Genomic DNA, 19,634 nt, shown 5'->3' on the forward strand with positions numbered 1-19,634 from the left:
GCCGCGGGAAATTTACTGGGCATCTCATGTCCGATGCCCGCTCCCCCCTTCGGTGGTTTCCGGCCAGAGAACAAAGTTGCTCTCCCCCCTACCCCTCCTCTCCCCGCCCCGGGAGGGCGGGGTAACTGCGCGGGGCAGCCCGCGGCATCCCCACACACGGGGGCTCCGCCGCGCCGCCCACCCCGGACCGAGCGGCGCCGGCGGGGGGAACCGGCTCCCCCAGCGCGGCCCACGCAGCCGGGAGCGGCCCGGCTCGGCGGCAGCACCACCCCGGGGGTCGCGCAGCCGCGGGCCGGGCCGCGCTGCCCGGCGAAGCGGGGCTCCATCACCGCCGCCGCCGCCGCCTTGCCCGCGTCCCGGCGGGGTTTGCGTGGCAGCGCCGGGCACTCCCCGCCGCCGGTTTATGTAACCCGCCGCCCGGACCCGGTTATAAAACGCCGCCAAGCGAGCACCGCCGCCAAGAGCCTCGCCGCCGCTGCCCCGAGCGCCGCGGTATCCCGGAGGTAACGGCAGCCCGGAGGTAAGGGCGCGGGGCGGACCCGGCCCCGGCCCCGGGCGCGGCGCGGCGCGGCGGAGCCCTCCGGAGCCCTCCGGCGGGCAGCGCTGCCGGCGCGGCTCGGCCGGGGCGCGGGGCTGCCCCGCTGGCGGGCGGGGGCTTGGCAGGAAAGTGGAGCGTGGACGGTTCGCGGCTCCGGCTTAGTAGCGGAACCGTCCCGTGGGGCGGGGGTGGTAGGCTGGAGGGGCACTGCTCGTGAGGTGCTGCTGCTGCTTGATCCTACCTGTAGCCTCTGCTAAACTTTTCTCATCCTCCTGTCATCCTTGCACGTACCCGCAGCAGTGGTTTAGCTCACCAGTGCTAACCAGTAGCGTTGCAAAAACTCCCGCTAAAGGGTTCATGGTGTAATGAACTACAGAACCCATCCAGAACAGATGTGAGGTATACAAGACAGTCAAATGTTCAAAAGTCTAACCAGGTCTTTGCCCCTGGTGTCACTGTCATCCTGGCTTTTTTTTTCTCCTGATCTGTTGTGCAACCTTTCAAGCCTTCTCTTGCTGATGTAACCAGCATATCCCTTCTTGTTTCCCATAAACAAGCCTTTCCCAGGGCCGACCAGCCTTAGGGTTCAGGATGTGTTCAAGCTAAACAACCCTTCCTTCTCCCCACCACTTTTATTTTTCTTATACAGAAAAAAACTACTGCAACTTCTTGAGCTTTTAAGTGATAGGATGAGACAGAGAGGAAAGAGCAATTCCCATTTCTTTAAATCTGGCTCTTGTAGTTCCTGTTTCTTAAAAGGATGACCATCTCTCTCCCTGAGAAATCCACTGTTTTTGCAGTGGTGGATCTTGTTGGTCCTACTGGTTATCACCCTCTCAGTCCTGGGAGGAAAGAAGTGCAGATGGTGGGAAAAGGGTGACTGGTGGGATACATCTGCCTTCCCACAAAACTCAAGTAACCAGCAATGGATATCTTTGTGGACAGTTCTCTCTCCTTGGTCTCTTAGTTAGCCTGGCGACCACCTTGGCTTTCTGCAACATCACAGTAAATTTTTAGCTCTCCAACAAACACCGTCATGCCAGCAGCTAGAAGGGAAGTAAATGATTAGACTAACTTGTGTTAGTCTAACCTGTCGTGTTCAGTTTCTGGAAGGGGCATGCAGTAATTCCTTTCTTCCTTGCTACAGTTCCCTGGAAAGGGGACAGGAAGGTTTACGGCTGCGAGGGCACCTGGCTAAAAGGCAGGGTACCAGTTACGCCCAGGCCTGGCACAGGCTGTAGAACTTGCGGACTGCAGGGTTTCCAAGTTCTTCACATGCAACCTCAAGGCAAGAACTTTAAACTTTTTCTTTTTTTTAAATGAGTGAAGGGATCCAAACTTGGTCTCCATCAGTTACAGCAACAGAAAGGGAAGCAGCCCCTTGACAAAAGAGCTCTGCTGCTGTGACTAACAAGTGAATCAATATTAATGGTTATACCCATATTGATATATTTCCTCCTATGTAGGCTCTGATGCAAGGACAGGGAGAACAGTTCCTTCCCTTTGCTGTTCACATGTTCTCCCTTTCAGGTGCTCCCATCCTGAGCTAGAGAGGCAGCTTTTCTGTTTGAACCAGCAGGCTTTATAACTTTGTGATTACAGACAGATACCATATTTAATTTTCCTTAATGTACCAGTTTGTACCATGTTTCTCCTTACTCTGGCATGTCCCAGATCTCTCCCTGTGGGAGGGGGAACTCCTACTGTTCTTCAGGGTAAATGGTGCCTGCAGATAAATCCGAATTTCTCTTCCTACTTGTAGTGGAGAAGTATTTTGATACTGGTGTGACTGAAACATGATAAGCAACATGTGTAATTGCTATTTTAATCACATTGGTATCTCTGAAACAAACTTGTGCCGTCAAACAAGGTGCATGTGACTGGCCTTCATTTTCACAAGCACAACCGTTTTTCTTCCTGTAGTTCTTCATACAGATTCATTAACAGGTTTTCTCTGCTGGCTTTGTGAGGGGGTGTGTGTGGGGGGGTAAGCATGTTATGCCCGAAGGGGGGGAGCTTGAGTCTCTTTAGCCTAAGTGGTAGCAGCTTGTATTTGTAGTCCCCACTGTGTTGAGCAAGATGGTGACCAGCACAGATGGGCTTGCTTTTTACCTTATTAGATGTCCTTTGAGCTAGCATCACTTCAAGAACATACATGTCTCATTCTTAAAGGCTATGTGTATTGTTCTAAATCTGTGGGTTTCCATGCCTTTGGGGACTACTGGATGTCTTCCAGCGCGGATGTCCATCCTTTTGGAAACTTGGCACGTGTAAGGATTGGTGTGGTGTGCATGAACTTGCTTTTCCAAAACACTTTCTGCAGAAATCTTTGCTCACATATCTCCTTCCCTGCGCATTTTTGTGTTCTTTGTCTCAACAGATGGGAACTGCTGAAAACAACAGTGACCTCAAAAAACTCCATGCAGTGGAGCTTGACCTGTGTAACAAGGACATGATGGCAGACACATTTGATCACAGCATTATTTCTGTTGGAGAAGAGGAAGGAGCGGGCAATTTCCAACGTTCTCTTCCAACACGAGAGTCCCTCCAATCCCCTCGGGGATCTGTTGTGAGTTTCCATAATATCCAGTACTCCGTTAAGCAGTCCAGTGGATTCCTGTGTAAACGGAAAACTGTGGAAAAGAAGATCCTTCATAATGTTTAGTAAGTTCTTGCCTAAATAAAATACCGGAGGGTAGGAATTAATCTGCTGCTGTGAATCAGTGACCTCAATGTCACCTTCCAGATCCAGCTGTGCTGGTAAAGAAATGACTACCCTCCTGCCAGTCTGCAGTTCATGTGAGCACTTTCTAATTTGCTTTTAGGCAAAATAGCTGAGATATAGCTGGAGCAGTTTCAATTATTGATCTCAGCAAATTAGTACCAAACTTGCGTGAACTCTTCTGCCAGAAGATCTGAGGGTTCCCTTAACTATAGTTCAAGTTTTAGTCAGAGGAAATGAGCAGCAGAGTGCAGTTGTTTCTTCTTTTCAAGACCCAGCTCAGCAGGGAAGACACTTAATTTCTGGCCTTTTGTATATTGCTTTTTATGTCCAGCTCTGGTTCTGTTCTGACTGGCAGTCTGGGACAGGAAAGGAAAATTGCTTATTGATTTCAGATTTAAGGAGAAGTTTTTAATAATCTCTAAGTTTTCCTTTCAACAGCATTTTGTTCACACCTTACCTCTGCTATGAGCTGCATGTGAACAGTCCTCCATTTGGAAATAACTCTTTCCTTCTTCCAGTGGCATTATGAAGCCAGGCTTGAATGCTATCCTGGGGCCAACAGGGAGTGGTAAATCTTCGTGAGTACTTTCTTCTGCTCCTTCAAATGGACAGTCAGCTGTTCAAAGAGAGTTTGGGGTTCTGAGGGTTGGGGGAGATGAGAAGGATCTGCAGGCTCAGACCTTTGCATGCCTGTGAGAAATCTGGTGATGCAGTCTGGCCTCTTGGCCCTCTGCTGTCAGCTTTGCTGGAGTTCTTGCCCCACAGCGGTGTCACACCCCTCATCTGCTGCAATTGGTTGTCCGTATTACTGCAGTCACCTTTGGTGGTGGTCTGAGTACAATACCAGGCTGAGCTGCGGTGACTGGAGCTCAGGTGTAGGCTCTGTCCTAGACCTGTAATGCAGTGGGGAGGGGATGCAAGCTCCCTCGGGACAGGAGAGATGTCATCCTCTGTGAAGTCACTGCAGCAAGACTTCCCTGAAGATGCTAGGCCAAACCCCACTCTGGCAACTGACAGGAATATGGTGTAATGTCAGTCTGTAGGATGCTCTGGATCCTCACCCCAACTTGGCTGTGGCCTGATGGTGGGGCTGCACTTGTGCTTCAGTCCTTTGGATGAAAGCACAGAGAAATACTATGCAGACTATCTCCAGCCAGTGCTGATGCTGTTCTCTCTGCTGTATAACCATGGTAAGAGAGCTCTTTGTCACTCTCTGCCTTCGAGAATGTCAGAGCCTGGCAAATATATCCAGAGTTCACACAGATGTGTCTTTGTGGTGACCCTTGATCTTCTTCTCTGCGGAGACTGCTGGCTAATCAGGATGTTTCCAAGAGCAGCACTTCATCAGGGCGGTGTTTACTTAGCTAGCAGACAGGCTGGCCTCTGCATTGGCAGTAAGGAGAATCCAGTGATACGTTAAAACAAAATTACTTTATAGAATTAATCTTAACTCTAGTCTTGTTTATACCCATTTGGATTAATTTCCTTGAGATCAAAGTCGTTACTTCTGTGCTCCCCTGTCTGGAGAGCAGGCTGCAGCTACTCGGCAGGGTGCTTTTGTCTCTGTGCATTTGCGGTTAGCTGTTAATATGGAGACTGAGTTTATGTCTGTAGGGGGTTGACCGCTGTGAATTGTGAAGATCTGTATACTACCATACTGCTGTGGCACACCTTGTGCTGGAAAATCCCGTATCTACAGCAGGCTTTCTGTACAAAGAGCTAAAGCCCCCAGAGCAGAGGAAGCCCCTTTCTATGCCCTTTGGTTTGCAGCATGCTGTGAGCAGGCTGGAACTGCAGTCCTGACTGGTGGTACTTATCCAGTCAAAGGTAAAAGCAGCTTTTATAGCAAAACCTAATGTTTGGTGTTTGTCTGAAGTCTCCTAGATGTGCTGGCTGCCAGAAAGGACCCAGCAGGCCTGTCTGGAGAAGTGCTTATAGATGGCACCCCACAACCTCCAAATTTCAAGTGCATCTCAGGATACGTTGTGCAGGTGAGTAACTGCCTTCAGTGGAGGCCTGGGGAGCCCTTGGGAAGGGAGACCGCGTAAGATGAACAAAGCATGAACTACTAGGTTAGGTAATTTTCAATGATCCCTACAGAGTCTAATTTGGTAACTCAGATGTTACAGTATTTAGTATTTTTCTGGGATATGGAGGACAAGAGGATCAAACTGTTACTCGAACCAAGTCAAGCACAGAGGTGTTTGTAGTCCCAAAGTCACATGCATGCCCAAACTACTGGGCTACTGTGGCTCGTTCTTTGGGCTCTGCCCTGAAGCACTAGCAAGGGTTTAAAAAGAGTAAAAAGGTGAGGAAAAAACCCACAACACCCAGAATCTCTTGTTGTAAAACTCAGAAGCAGTTCTAGCTGGCAGAAGTACCTTCAAGCTATCAGACAATAATTCCAGGAAGTAAATAGATCCCTGCTGTTCTTCCTCTGATTCTGGCTGGCTGGGACAGAGCTTCGTTCCACTCGGAGACAGGAAAAGCTCTCTGAATCTGTGGAAGTGGGTGGAGGCCTGGACCAATAATAGACACTCAAAGCCCTGGGGGAGCTGAGGAGAAGGGGATTCTTGGCAGCCATATGAGCAGCCAAATCTGGAAACCATCCAGGCTTTTGACTGCAGGCAGATGTGAAATAGGCAGCTTTTCTGAAAGCTGCCAGCTGGGGGGCTCTGGGAGGATGCATGAGATGAGGCTGATGCTGAGTCTTGATCCTGAAGGTCAAAGATGCCCAAATCCTCAGTGTTTCATGAATGGCCAGGAAGTTTCTTGCAAGTGGTCCCAATTTGAGACATTTGTCTCTCAAATGTCCAAAGCAACCAAACTTAACCTTAAAATGATAGGCAACTAGGCGAGACATTAAATTGTCTCTCTCCCCTCCCACCCCCGTGCAGTACTCCCTAGATCAATAAAGATGGCCCAAAGACTACAAACAACACTTAAGGCCTAAATACATAAATACATACATACTTATAGGGTCAGTTTTATGTAAATGAGCATATAGACATGCTAAGTCATGTGTTATTCCTATAAAACTGCTGGTGGTCTCCCCACTCATGCCTTGCAAGTGAGGGTGTCATGTCATCGTTTGTTACGTTTGGTATTAAGGTAGCTAAAATTCACAGTTTAGTTTCCAATGTGGTGACCCAACAGTTGTATTGGTGGATCTGATGATGGGGAATGGGAGGCTAGGGTGAGAGACTGAGGGTGTGTGGGGAGGGAAGTGATGGTAGGAAATTCCTAAACCAGCTTTGCCAGCAAAGCCAGTTTATCATAACACTACACCCTGAGTAATCTGTCACATACTTCTATAGCACAGCAGCATGTTCAGTCCTCCTGTTAAGTCCAGTGCCAAACACGGTTGGCTGGCACATCCTTTGTGCTGTTGATCAACTACATCTGATGTGGAAGGAGTCCCAAAGCAGTCAAGAATCTGCTGCCCTGCAGCTTAGGAGCTATGCCTTCCAAAAGGGCACTAGATTTAAAGGTGCCTGATCAACAGGCATGTTTCTCAGCAGCTGCCCAGTGTTGCAGCCCTTCTCCCATCATACGGTGTGATGCAGAATTGGCTCAAATATCAAAGAAGGGGTGATGGAGAGGCATGGAGCTCTGGATGGACCTGACATCAACTCTGTTTGGCTCATGGTTGTTACAAGTTGGTGTAGGCTGCCCAGATGTTTGTCAACTGGATAGATTTGATTCTTACTCAAAATGCACATGACTGTTGAAGCTTTTCTAAAAAGGTAGCCCTTAGAATAAGGTCTTGTGCCCAAGAGTTATGGATAGTTGAGACATGGAAAAAATCAGGAGCATCTTGGTGCAATACTTTTGTTTCTCTGAGGAGCTGCTGCCAGCGAGGAGCTGGGGAGAGGTCCTTGTTGGCAGCTGAACTCGGCAGGTGCTCTGGACCACAGCAAGATATGGCTTGTAACCAGGAACAGAGCTGACTTGGGTGACTCCCTGAGTGTCTCTACCTTGAACACCGAGCACTAGCAATGTCCGTTGGCTTCAGCTGGACTGGCAGAAGTTAACTCTTTACAAAAACAGCTACCTGCTCTGCCTCCCTTTGGCTGGTAAGGAAAATGCACGTGCAGTACAAAATGGTAGTCTGCACTTGAACTCCTGAGCCTGAAAGCAGGCTGAGGTGGTGCTTGGTGTAAGCTGGGAGGCTGCAGAGGTGCATTCTCCCCTTGACTGCTACTGAGTGACCTTGAATTTCGTGTCATGTAAGTTTTGAAGGAGGGGTTGTCCCTCAGTCCAGTTTCCACTGTGGTCCACAAACAGCTTATCCAGCAACTGCCACTACAGGGACTCTGGTGCCCAGTCAGGTAGCTGAGAAGGAGACTTCCCAACTATCCATTTGTACTGCTTTCAGGATGATGTTGTCATGGGCACAATGACGGTAAGGGAGAACCTGCACTTCTCTGCTGCCCTGCGACTCCCCAGCTCCATCAGTGTTAAAGAGAAGGAAGAGCGAGTCACTCAGATAATCAGCGAGCTGGGACTAAGCAAAGTGGCTGATGCTAAGGTGAGCAGTGAGAATACCTTTCTCAGAAATCATACTACCTCTGGAAACTGAACTACCTGACTCTGTGCAGTATGGCATACATAGTGCAGCTACACTAAGCTAAGCAGGAACCTGACCATACTGCACACAAGAAATCAGTCTCCAGCTCAGGAGGTAGCTTGGAAAGAGATATGTGTATTTGCTACTAAAAGGGGAAGATTTTTGGACCTTAACCAGCATGTTGTGTAAGTTCAGAGGGGAAAAAGTCGCCTAGTCATAGCACCTTGGAAAGTTGCTCAGTCACTTCCTGGCTTTGTGGGACAAGACAGGGAAATTGTTTTTACAGTGCTGAAAGCTGTGAGGGATGGAAAGCTGGGCTGTGATGGAGAAGTTCTGTGCAGAGCTTGTTCCTCCCAGCAGCGTTTTTACTCTTACTTTACTTTTACTTTACTTACCCCACTCTTGAGCACCAGGTGAGCTACGAACAAAAGGCATCCCTGAACATCAACGCTACCTCTGACTGCTGGGCCTCATTCTGGCTCTTCCTTGTCAGTGTCATCCTTGTTCCCTGAAGTCATAAGGTGCCTGGTACCTCTGAAAATCAGGCTGTGCTTACTGCTGCACAGTCCCTCACACTGAGTCAGACCCATTGTCTGCTGCTGGCCCTAGAGTTCACTAATGGGACTCTGAGAGTGAGAAGGGCTGCGGGGTGGGGAGAGCTCTGAACTCCAGAGCATGCAATGACCAGGTCTTGTTGCAAATACTTGATTTCTTCTGCCTGTAGGTAGGAACCGAACTGATCCGGGGAGTGTCTGGAGGGGAACGGAAGAGAACCAACATTGGGATGGAGCTCATCACAGAGCCACCAGTCCTTTTTCTGGATGAGCCAACAACTGGCCTCGATGCCAGCACAGCCAATGCAGTCCTCATCCTCTTGAAGAAGTAAGTCAGTTCTTCAGGGCTCTGCTGCAACTTTGTTGTCAGCTCATTAGTAAAAAAAGGAATGCTGTTATGACTGAGTAGCTACAGTGCCTTTTTTTTTAAAAAAAAAAGCTAGACAAGTAGACTCAGAAGTGGTAGTAAATTCTTTATTTGGGTCTTGTCCAAAGCCTTTTGAAGTTGATGGGAATCTTTCCACAGCAAGCGTTGGATTGGAGCCCAAAAAGCAGATGTAACTTGGACGGCTTTCCTTTGCCACAGAGAGGGGTGGACTGGGAGGTCAGGCCTTGTAATCATAATTTCTTGGCCTTCCAGCTGAGTCTATTAGAAAGCCTCTTCCTCCACTCTGGCAATAGCCTTGAACTCAGATCAGACTTCACCTGCAGATTTATTCTCAGTGCCCCCTATGTTTTGAAGATGAACTGTCTTCTGGTACAAAGAGGACCAAACAAGGTCTTGCAGGCAGCATCTGACACAGTGACAGAGAAGGGGGAACTACAGCTTTTCGACTGAGATCCTGAGGAGTTGACAAATACTTGTCTTGGATTTGGATATTTATTTTCTGCTTGGGTTAACATGACCTTTCTGAAATGCAAAGTGTGGTGTATTTGAGAAATGTTTTGTTTCTATTTCAGGCTCTCAAGAAGAGGGCGAACCATCATATTTTCCATCCATCAGCCCCGCTATTCCATATTCAAGCTGTTTGACAGTCTGACATTGCTAGCTTTGGGAAGGGTGCTGTTCCATGGTCCTGCGAAGCAGGCCCTGGAGTACTTTAGTTCTATTGGTAAGTCTTCTGTGCCAATAGCAAAGACAACTAGCTAATGAGTTTAATCTGTGGGTAGATTCTTGCCCTAGCACAGTCCTGTGCTGTTTTATCACTAGGATACTAGAGACTGTACACATACAGTCTGAAGAGTGTTATGTCAGAACAGGAAAAAACCAATGATAGAAAGGAAATTTTCCAGACAACACAGAGCATGGCTCTTTCCTGACTTTGTTTTGCCTTGCATCAGGACAAAAACCCAGAATTGCTTGGACCTTTAGAAGTATGATGCACAACAGACAAGATGATGCTGGTAGTTCTGCCAGGCCCAGGTGGCAGACCCAGTGGGTTTTGAACCACAGCCTGCAGATTGGCAACAGTCTGTAGGAACTGATCCAAGAATCTGCTCTAGTCTGAATGCAGGTGGGCGACCGAGAGGACAAAATTATGGTGTGTCTTAAGATGGGTTAATAATTGCACTGTTGGGTGGCTGCACCCTGTCCAAGTAAGCAGGGTGAGTGTTTCTGATTATAATGGACAGAGAATGTGGAGTGAATTTCCAATCTAGTTCTAGTCTGGATGCAGCCATGGACACATTGGATTGTAAGCTTTCCCTGGCTTTAAGGGGGATGTTTTAACTTCTACTCCTCCTCTTAGTATCCCATCTCATTTCCTTTCTCACAAGAATGCTATAGAATAAGCATCCTTGCTTTTTTTTTTTTTTTTTCTTTCCTCCTCTTCCCATAGCTAGAACTATATTATAAGAAGCCACTCTTGGACAGCCCTTCCTCTTCCTTGTGACCAAGGAAACACAAGCAAGAGCTGAGCTTCTACAGCAAGCATCTGAGGCTGTACAGCAGACATCCAGCAACCTCTACTGAGGAACTGTGTGTCATTCAGAGTAGGATGTGGTTGAACAGCACTGGGAAGGAGGCAAGAGTTGTCCATGCTGAGCTGTGTAGAAGCAAGTTACAGATTTCTCCTCACCTGAAATCAGTGGAAAATAAGTGACTCTGACACTCTGTATAGATACCTCAGATTCACCGTCTCCTAAATCCTGTCCATTCTACTGCTGTAAACTAATGCTCATGGAAAGCAGTGAAGTTTTCTTGTAACAGGGCTGTGGAAGAGTGATATAGTATTAGACCTGACCTTCCAAGCTGTGCTCTGTGCAATACAAACATGTTGCATATGTGGTTTTGGGGTTTTTTTTAAGGATATGAATGTGAACCCTTCAACAATCCGGCTGACTTCTTCCTTGATATCATAAATGGTGATTCAACTGCTGTGGCAGCAACCAAGGAAGATCACAGACCTGCAGACACAGGAAAAGGTAAATTGTGCAGTCGAAATCCACTGTTGGCTTTTGTAGAAGGGAAGTTATATGTGGTGATGGCAAGCTTTTATTCTTTGGGTTTCCTCCAGTCTAAGAGCACTTCATTATCTTTTTATTTTTCCTACTAATAGATATACGTTGCTTTCGGCTTCTTTAAAGAGCTCGGAAAACTTTTAAAAGGGATTTTTTTTCTTCCTTCAGTAATATAGAAGAGCAGTGATAAATACCAGTAATTTACAAAACCTATGTGGGAAAGACTGAAAAACTAGAATTGCTTAGTCTCAAGAGACAGCTGAGAGAAGACAGAAGTTTTCAGTCACATAAGATGCTGCTGCAGAGAAGACATGGTAGATAGGCTAAGGAGTATTGGATTTACAGGGCAGTGAGAAAGACTGGAACTAGATTGGAGAACAAACTCTAACAATATAGTGAGTGAAATGTTGGGAAAGATTTGTTTGGGGATGCTGTAGCATATCCATGACTGAAGGATTATAAAGGAAGTTTTCGTAATGGTGCTTTTTGGGGATGGGTAAATGGATTAGAGCAAACATTGATTTCCCCAAAATGCAGTGAAACAAAGGTTTTGTGGTGCCTCATTCTAAGAATATGGCCATTTTTGTGCCACAAAGAACAGGCAGATTAGCTAGGTTCGATTAAAACTGTAGGGAAACCCTCTCACTCAAGATAGCCTCTTAAGCTCAGAGCTAAGGCTTGAACAATTCAAATTCTCTGGGCATTCCTGCTTTTTTTATTCAGCCTCCGAAGTGGTTGAGCATGTTGATGGGCCATGTCTGAAGGTAGGGTTCATGGGGAATCACAAGCCATATCTTGTCTTTCTCACTCAGAGGTGAGCAGTGAAAATGGAGTGGCAGAAGATAACGTGGACAGCAGTGTGGTAGATGTGCTGCACCAGAAATATCTCAACTCCAGCCTGTGTCAGAGCACAAAGGAAGCACTGGGAAAAATGGAGCTTGGACAGGAAAGCAAGCAGAGAGTATCCAAGCAGGGGCATGAGATTACCTATGCAAATGGATTCCTCACCCAGCTGTACTGGGTGTCCAAGCGTTCCCTGAAAAACCTCATCAGGAACCCACAGGCCTCCATTGCACAAGTAGGTAACAACTGCAAAAAGTCTCAGCCTCCCTCTGCTCTCAGTCCCACAATCTGCAGTTTGTAGGACAGACTTTTGTTTTCAAAGGCAGCTAGGGAAACAGAAAAGTCCTGTGCCACTGCCACTTAAGTGGAGTGAGATGCCCAGCTACCTTTGTTGCTTTGAAAGAAATCTCCATTTTAGTTTAGCACAAGGACTACTGCACTGAAGACTGGGGTGTGAGGGGAAATGCTCCATTCTCTCGTTCACATGGGGAGCTTCTAGAGTGTTGTTAATTTTGTGCCTCACTTAAAATTTTAAGCTGGGTTATTCTTTGAGTGTGCTTCTACTAGCCTTTCCCAGCCAAAGAAGATCAGAGGAAGGAGGAAAGTGAAGAGGACAAGCTCATAAAATTTGCCATAAGGCTTTTAATTGTGTGTCACAGGTATACATTGACTCACAACAGCAAAGTCTTGGGCAGGTGTGAATCTTAAACTCTGCATATGCCTTAATAAGTTTGTCCCTATTTACTTTTCTGAAGGACTCCCTTCTCCCTTTCTTCTTTCTACTTCTAGATTGCAGTGACCATAATTCTAGCCTTGGTTGTGGGTGCTATCTTTTTCGGTGTGAAATTGGATCAAAGTGGCATTCAGAATCGGTAAGTTGGAGAGCCACAGCTTTGCTCATTTTTCTGTCTGTAGCAGACAGGTTTCAGCCACAGGGAAGGCCTTGGGATACATTTGGAGCAGAAAGGAGGGCTGGGTTCACAAGCCTCAATGCACAGCTGCATGGTATTGCTGGAGGTCCTAAAGGGACCGCAGTTCCGTTGGGCTTGCACGTATGTACAAAGGAGATGTGAAAAGGAAGAAAAAGAAATAAATCTGGTTTTACAGTTAAGATCTACAGTAGCACAATTAAATATCTCCATTCTGTGGACAGAGACAGAAAAGCACTGACTTGATGGTATGATGATGATTGCGGCTGCCAGTGTTGATCTAGGCTGTTTCCTCACTTTTTGACTGTTCTGTTTTGCCTTCTAGGGTTGGATCCTTGTTTTTCATCACCACAAATCAGTGTTTTTCCAGTGTCTCTGCAATTGAGCTGTTCATCAGAGACAAGAAACTATTTGTGTAAGTAATGAGGCACTTAGACTGTCTCATACCCTTGAGTGAGGTGGGGGGAGTATCTTACAGGCTAAACGAAATGATTTCCACCAAAGGCTTGATTGCTCCCTTGCAATGTCAGATTATAATAGCAATGCTAAATTGGTCTGTAGAGCAGGGGGCTGAAATGCTAAGAGGTGGGGGAAGGAGGGGAGAAATAAAATGCTTTTACTTGCTTGCTGTGTCAGAGTTTATTGAAAAGTGCTTTTTCTACCCGCTTTTGGTAACAGCTGTTTTTAAGTCTGCATGTGTATCCTGCAGACTGTGAACCCTGCCTGCCCTCTTGCTGACAGGGTTGAAATGCTGTCTTGCAATGGTCCTAAAGTGGTAAGACTGTCCAAAGGTGAAGGGAGAGTTCTTGGAAAAGCTTCGCAAGGGATGCTCAGATGAAGAAGGCTGGCTTACAAGAACTCCCTAATAATCAAGCCTATCTCTCTGTCTCTCTATATATGATATGTGTTTGTATGTGTGTAAATGCATGTATATATAAAATAGACATGCATATATACATATATGTTGAAAATGTAGTTTGGAATAGCCTCCAGCTCATGGGATGAAAGGGCAAGAGACAGATCCTATGCAGCAAAGAAGAAATTGGAGATTCATGCCTGGAGTGCACATGTCCACCCACAGGTTGCTCAGAGCAGCTTAATATTGCCCCTAACAGCTGCTCAGGAGTGAATCTCCTCATTTCTTGCCAGTTTGCCCTGCTTACCAGCTTAGCTTACCAGCTGTGTCAATGGGGATTTTGGCACCTCACCAATTAAAGCATCTTTTCATGAGCTCCATTAAGCAGCAAAACAGTCATAATGACATTTAATTGCCCTGTGAACTGGAGGTGACTTGATGTCCTAAAGGTGTTTTCCCATTGTTGGGTATCATTCCTTCTCCCCTGGAAGCAGCTGTATGAGTTAGCTGTAGATGAAGTGTTCCTCCAGTTAATAGTCTAATACTTTCCCATGCTCTTTGTGCATCCCTTGTGTTAAGGATCATTGCCCTTGAAAAGACAGGAGCTTTTTTCCAATATGTTACTTAGCAGTCACATAGCCTTTCACTCACTTTCCTCGGGGCACTCTCAGTATGACTGCAGGGCCTGTGAGATAGATCAGCCCTTACTTTAGAATGGGAATTGATAGCACAGAGAAAGTAACAACTTGCATATGGAGAAGGAGCCAGTGGTAGAAAGAACAGAAACCGAATCAGGATAAACCAGACACACATGCTGAGCCTGTTTCTTAGATAACCTCTAAACCTGTACAACTCCCCTCCTTCTTGTCCTCGCAGCCATCAGTACACCAGTGGATATTACCGTGTGTCTGCCTACTTCCTGGCCTTGATGATAGGAGATCTGCTGCCCATGAGAACTGCTCCAGCCATCATATTCTCATGCATCAGTTACTGGATGATTGGTAAAGAATTAATGCTTTCATTGAACCTGTCATCTTCCAACGCATTTGATTTCTGACTTAACCAGAGTTTAATTCCTATATCTGTAACATGAAACTAGTTGAACCTTCAACTGATTTAAGTGCTTGGCATCAAAATTTCAGAGGACTCTGGGGCAGGGGCAAAGACACCAGCAATCTAAGACAGGGACCTGCTTGACCACATCTTTCCGTAATGCTCTTTGGGCCTTTGGAGAATGCATAGTTCCTGCCAATTCCAAACTTGGTCATTCTTCCTGCTTTCCCTGTCTTGTATAGGAGTCCAAGGGTACCTCTCTGCGATTCATAATGTGGTTGTTTACTGGACTCTTTCCTTTCTGTTTTTTGACAGGATACCAAGCTGTTGCAGGCCAGTTCTTCTTCTTCATGCTGACCCTAATACTGGTGTCCTACACTGCCACAGCCATGTCTCTGGCTATCAGTGCTGGGATGGATGTGGTCGCTGTGGCCAATCTGCTCATCACTGTTTGTTTTGTCCTGATGCTTGTAAGTATATAAGGGTGTGTGTGCTCCTTTGATGGAGGTGAGGAAACAGCTGAGACAGGCTGAGAGGACTGGGTTGAGCCAGCCCTAAGCAGACTGAGAATCCACAGTCCAGTAGCATGTCAGCCCCCTGCATGTGATTTTATTGCCACTGTAGTCAAAGATGTACTTCTGCCAACTTGTAATCTAAGGGTCAAATCATTGCTCAGGTGCAATTCAGTATGTGTGATGCCACCAGAGCTTTGCAAACAGCAAAGCCCCAAAAAAGTGTTTTGGTTTTTTTCAATTGTTCTTACAAAAATTGATTTTTAAAAAAATCTTGTATTTCCAGTACTAGAAATCTAAGTGATCAACTAGATTATTTAAAAGGAAAAAATATTGAAATAAACTTTAGTTTGATTTTATTGCATTAATTTTTGTTGCCCAGTGGGATTAGCAGGAGCATACCCTCTCTTTATTTTAATTCAGTATTGCCCTTGGGTTCCAGAAATTGCTTCAATACTCTTCTTCAAGGACTTCTAAGGAAGAAAGCAAGTGAGAGAGAATGGAATTTTGACTACTCATAGATGAGGGATGTGAATACTTTTTCAAAGAGATAATGTTAGTGCTGAAACTTCTTGGCTGTGAGGCCTATCAAGTTACCTTAGAGTAAGAAGTACCTTCTGCCAGGTGATTCCTGGTAGCTGTCTGCGTACATATTCTAAGCCCACAACGCATCCCTTATTTTTCGATTTGCAACTTAACCTGCTTTTGCAATAAGCTAAGTGATAGTGTATTGCTTCAAATGCTTGCTGTGGGTGAGAAGTGTGCATGCATAGTGAAGGGTAGCTGATGTACATTGAGTTAAGTCACAGTATATAAGGAATGGCACATGCACATCCTGAAAGACAGCAGGGTAAGCACAAAAACACTTGTGATGAAGCACAGCCTGAAGTGTCATGTTTAGCTGTGAAGTCCAGTTGTGCTAAGAAGTAAAAGAGCAAACCTTGTTCCAGGCAGGAGAGAGCACAGATAAAAGATGTAGGTCAGAGGAGAAAGCTGAAACACTAAGAGCCCTTAAGGCTCCCCATGGTTTCCTTATTGTTTCTCCACTTCCTCATTTCTTCAGCCTCTGGCTAGCTCTACCACAGGACACAGTCCTCCAGAGTAAGAAGTTGTTAGCATGCATGCTTCTTAGCTCACATGTGGATGTAGAAAACCTTTCTGACCTCTTTGCAAGCAGTTCAACTGGAGTACTTGGGTGTGCTGTTGGCCCAGCTGGCTGGGACTGCTGCAAGGTTTGAAACTCATGCCTGTAGGCACAGGCATAACAGCAGTAGGAGGTCCATCTATCTCAGCACACCTCTGCTGGGCAACTGCAATATCTGCAGGAATGGCATTGTTTGCAGTAAGCAGAGTTTTTGACTCATTAGTGTCTTCTGTTCTCTTTCAGATCTTTTCAGGCCTCTTAGTAAACCTCCCTTCTGTAATGGGCTGGCTAAACTGGCTCAAGTACTTCAGCATCCCCCGATACGGCCTCACTGTGAGTAGAAAGTAGCATTGGTCTCCTGTGAGTAATGTAGCCACCCTGCTGCTTCCTGGAGAGGTTCTGAGTATAAATGAAGTTCTCTTAAAAGTCAGATTTCGCTTCTTTCCTTCCATGAACATGGTAGAAGAAGAACAAACCAGCAAACCCCAAAGAGGAAGCAAAAGTTAATCTCTGTGTGAGAGGTGAAAGTCTCAAGAGACTGAACAAATCCTTTGTGCCACAAAATTAGTGCTGCTTGGACAGCAGCAGAGCGAGATGTGAGTGAGGCACTAATTCCTAGCCTGAATAGTTGATCCCTATGGTTTAGAATAAAGTCAAATGTTGTATGGCCTCTCCAGAGGCTGCTGTTTGTGTGGCCAGTCTGACGTTAATGACTGTCCAACTGGTTAAAGGATTTACCATAATGCCTGAAGGTCTCAGCCTTCAGTGTAGCTTCCTCTGAAGTGAAATGTGACTTATGGCCATTTCTGAATAATAAGGAGCTGGGGTACTAGAAAGCTAAAAGTGCAGCTGCTTGAAACACAGTAACTAGACATGGCAAGTCACCCACTGGTCACAGGTGGGAATTGTGCTTCCATCTTGTGTCTTCATCCTGGCCAAGCCTATTTGGGAGGAACAGTTTGAGTAAAAATGAGTGAAATGAATGCCAGAGATGGTGTTGCAGGGTGGTGTGGGCAGGACCATGTTGACTGGCAGTGGAAGAGAAACATAGGATCGGGGAGCGGGGGGGAGATATGTGAGACCTCCCCTGTTTGGGTATCACTGAGATATTCTATCAGTGTTGCTGACCGTGGAAGTGTCCCCCGAGATTGCAGTTAGCTCAGGATGCCAGTGCAAGGGAACCCTTCCCTTCTTGCCTTGGCTGACTGTACCATCTGCTTCAGTGTGCTGGTGCTGGGGTGTCTGCATGCAGCCACATGGTTTTCTGGGTCAGTAGATTGATCCAGGTGAAAGTGGATGAACAGGAACTTGCTGGCAAGACAGAACCCCCTGGCTAAATCACTGAAATGTAGCTTTGAAGCCAAAGACTCAGACACCAAACCATCCTGCATGTAGAACATGGAGCAGTTCCTCAGAAAGGCAGTGATTAAGAGCTTCAAAATAAAAAGGAACATACATATACGATTCCAAAAATGGTGATATGTGTCTTCTAATAATCAAGTTCCTTTGAGGTGTTTCCGTTTTAGTATCCCAAATCACTAAGTCTGTAAAAATCTGATGTCTGCCTCTTTCCCTAGGCTCTTCAAGTGAATGAGTTCAGAGATCTCTACTTTTGTGGTGAGAAGAATCCAAATATTACAGCGTCTGTGGGAGATGCAGGCAGTTGTCCCCCCAATATTTCAGGAGAAATGTAAGTCTCTAATTCACGGTAGTTCTTGGGTCTGAATTGTGATGGCTTTCTTGAAGCGAAGTCTGACTGTTTCAAATTTTTATATTATTCACAGAATAACCACTCACAGGCCAGTCTCAATAATATGTCCCAAAATAATGTATTTTAGGCTTATATAGTAAAACTATACTATATGAGCTATACTAAAAATATACTATTACCAAAGAGTGAAGTAGGGATGAAACTTTACTCCTAAAAATAGGCAGATAAGCTAAATTAAATTTTGTTTTTGATAACCTAGCCCTGGCTTATCACTTTTCTTAAACAAACCAGGGTCACTTAGCAATGGAAATGCAATGTGTGGACAGCTACAAAGTTGTTGGGCAGCGTTAGACCTGTGATCAGAAACATGCCTGCCCCTCAGAGCTTGTTTGTAAATACTAACCTCTCTGCAGATACAGCAGAGAGCCAAGGTATTTATCTCCCAGTGGTACTGCCCCATTTGAAATACTCTTGACTATTGATACCTCAAGTTGCAGCAATGCAAGTATTTCATGACACATGCTAGAGGGCTGGCAAGCTGAGGTTATTGCAGGGAACAGTGCTAGAGCACTGTTTCCACAGCTTTTGGACCCCAAACCCCTGCTATGGACCTCCAATGATTGCTGTGTGCAACTAATGCTTTTGTACTTATCAAGGTTTAATGTGGTTCTGAGGTTTACTCATAAATTGCCAGCTATCCATAAACAACAATTAGGCTATTACTGAAAAATTATGAGAACCAGAGATCTAGATTCATCCCTTAAGCTTTCATTTAGTGATAGGTTATGAAGTAACTCTATTTCTGTCACCTGTTCTGCAGAGCTGAGGGTAGAATAATCTTTGTGAAACAGGAATAAAAGTAACTACCTGAAGACTTGCACCACATAGTAATACCAACTTCTGCCCTGTGCTTTTCTGCAGGTGTTCTGGTGAAGCATACCTGTGCAGCCAAGGAATCACACCTACCAACTGGGCAATGTGGGAAAACATAGTGGCTCTCTTCTGCATGACTGTTATCTTCCTTATCATTGCCTATGCAAAACTCCGGTTTATGAGAAAGTTCACATAGACTCCCGCGTTGCCTTGCTCTGCAGCTTCTCCAGTCTTAAAACTGCAAAGCTAGTTAGGGCCTACTGGAGATTGCCAGAATATTTCAACTGACTTTACTGAACTTCAGATGGGAACCCTGTCGCCTTGTTTCTGGAGCATGATCTCCACATGATTGTATGATTTTGATTTTTAAGAAGAAATGCCTCAATGTACATTGCATAAGTGATTTTTTTTATAAGAGAATATAATTCTCATAATTCCTTACGTACATATCAAACAATATATTGTAAAGCATTATTCTTCTGTGGCCAACTTTTACAGGAAATGTTTGAAGGGAAACATTTTCCTTTGAACATGTGAGCCCCATCACAAATGGTGTAAGGTGATGATGGCATTTTTGCATTGGTACGCTGCCTCTTGTTAGTGCCCCTCACATCTGAGGAGAGCCAGAGACCATCCACAGCGTGTTGGAGATGCATTTGAGTTTGAAGTCAGTACAGGGAATGAGTGCTGCTTGCCAAGCAAGAACAGTTACACTTCTAGTAGCTTCCAGTGAGAAGCTACTTGCAGAAACAACTTTTGCTTGATTAGAAACTAAACAGCAGTGGTGTAAGACATCTCATCTAAGAAGAGAAATACATACTGTTGTACTGTAAAAAAACCAAACAACCCCTCCCCTGAAACCCAGC

General features: G+C 45.8%; 1 protein-coding gene across 3 annotated transcripts; it reads left to right on the forward strand.

Moving 5' to 3' along the window:
• Positions 1 to 450: 450 nt before the first annotated feature.
• Positions 451 to 19,157, forward strand: LOC104255482 (broad substrate specificity ATP-binding cassette transporter ABCG2). Of its 3 annotated transcripts, none has more exons than XM_059821184.1 (16): positions 451 to 520; positions 2,919 to 3,202; positions 3,782 to 3,841; positions 5,140 to 5,254; positions 7,642 to 7,794; positions 8,558 to 8,715; positions 9,348 to 9,499; positions 10,695 to 10,811; positions 11,660 to 11,925; positions 12,480 to 12,562; positions 12,945 to 13,034; positions 14,352 to 14,476; positions 14,844 to 14,998; positions 16,428 to 16,517; positions 17,762 to 17,874; positions 18,817 to 19,157. In XM_059821184.1, exons 2-16 carry the CDS (start codon positions 2,919 to 2,921, stop codon positions 18,962 to 18,964), a joined length of 2,109 nt encoding a protein of 702 aa, XP_059677167.1. In that variant the 5' UTR covers positions 451 to 520; the 3' UTR covers positions 18,965 to 19,157. The 3 variants fall into 3 exon arrangements, with proteins under 3 accessions (XP_059677167.1, XP_059677169.1, XP_059677170.1); XM_059821186.1 differs by having other exon boundaries at positions 451 to 503; XM_059821187.1 differs by lacking the exon at positions 451 to 520 and having other exon boundaries at positions 3,172 to 3,202; positions 3,702 to 3,841.
• The last annotated feature ends 477 nt before the right edge of the window (positions 19,158 to 19,634 follow it).

This window comes from Gavia stellata, chromosome 9 (genome assembly GCF_030936135.1).
Source record: "Gavia stellata isolate bGavSte3 chromosome 9, bGavSte3.hap2, whole genome shotgun sequence".
NCBI lineage: Eukaryota > Metazoa > Chordata > Aves > Gaviiformes > Gaviidae > Gavia > Gavia stellata.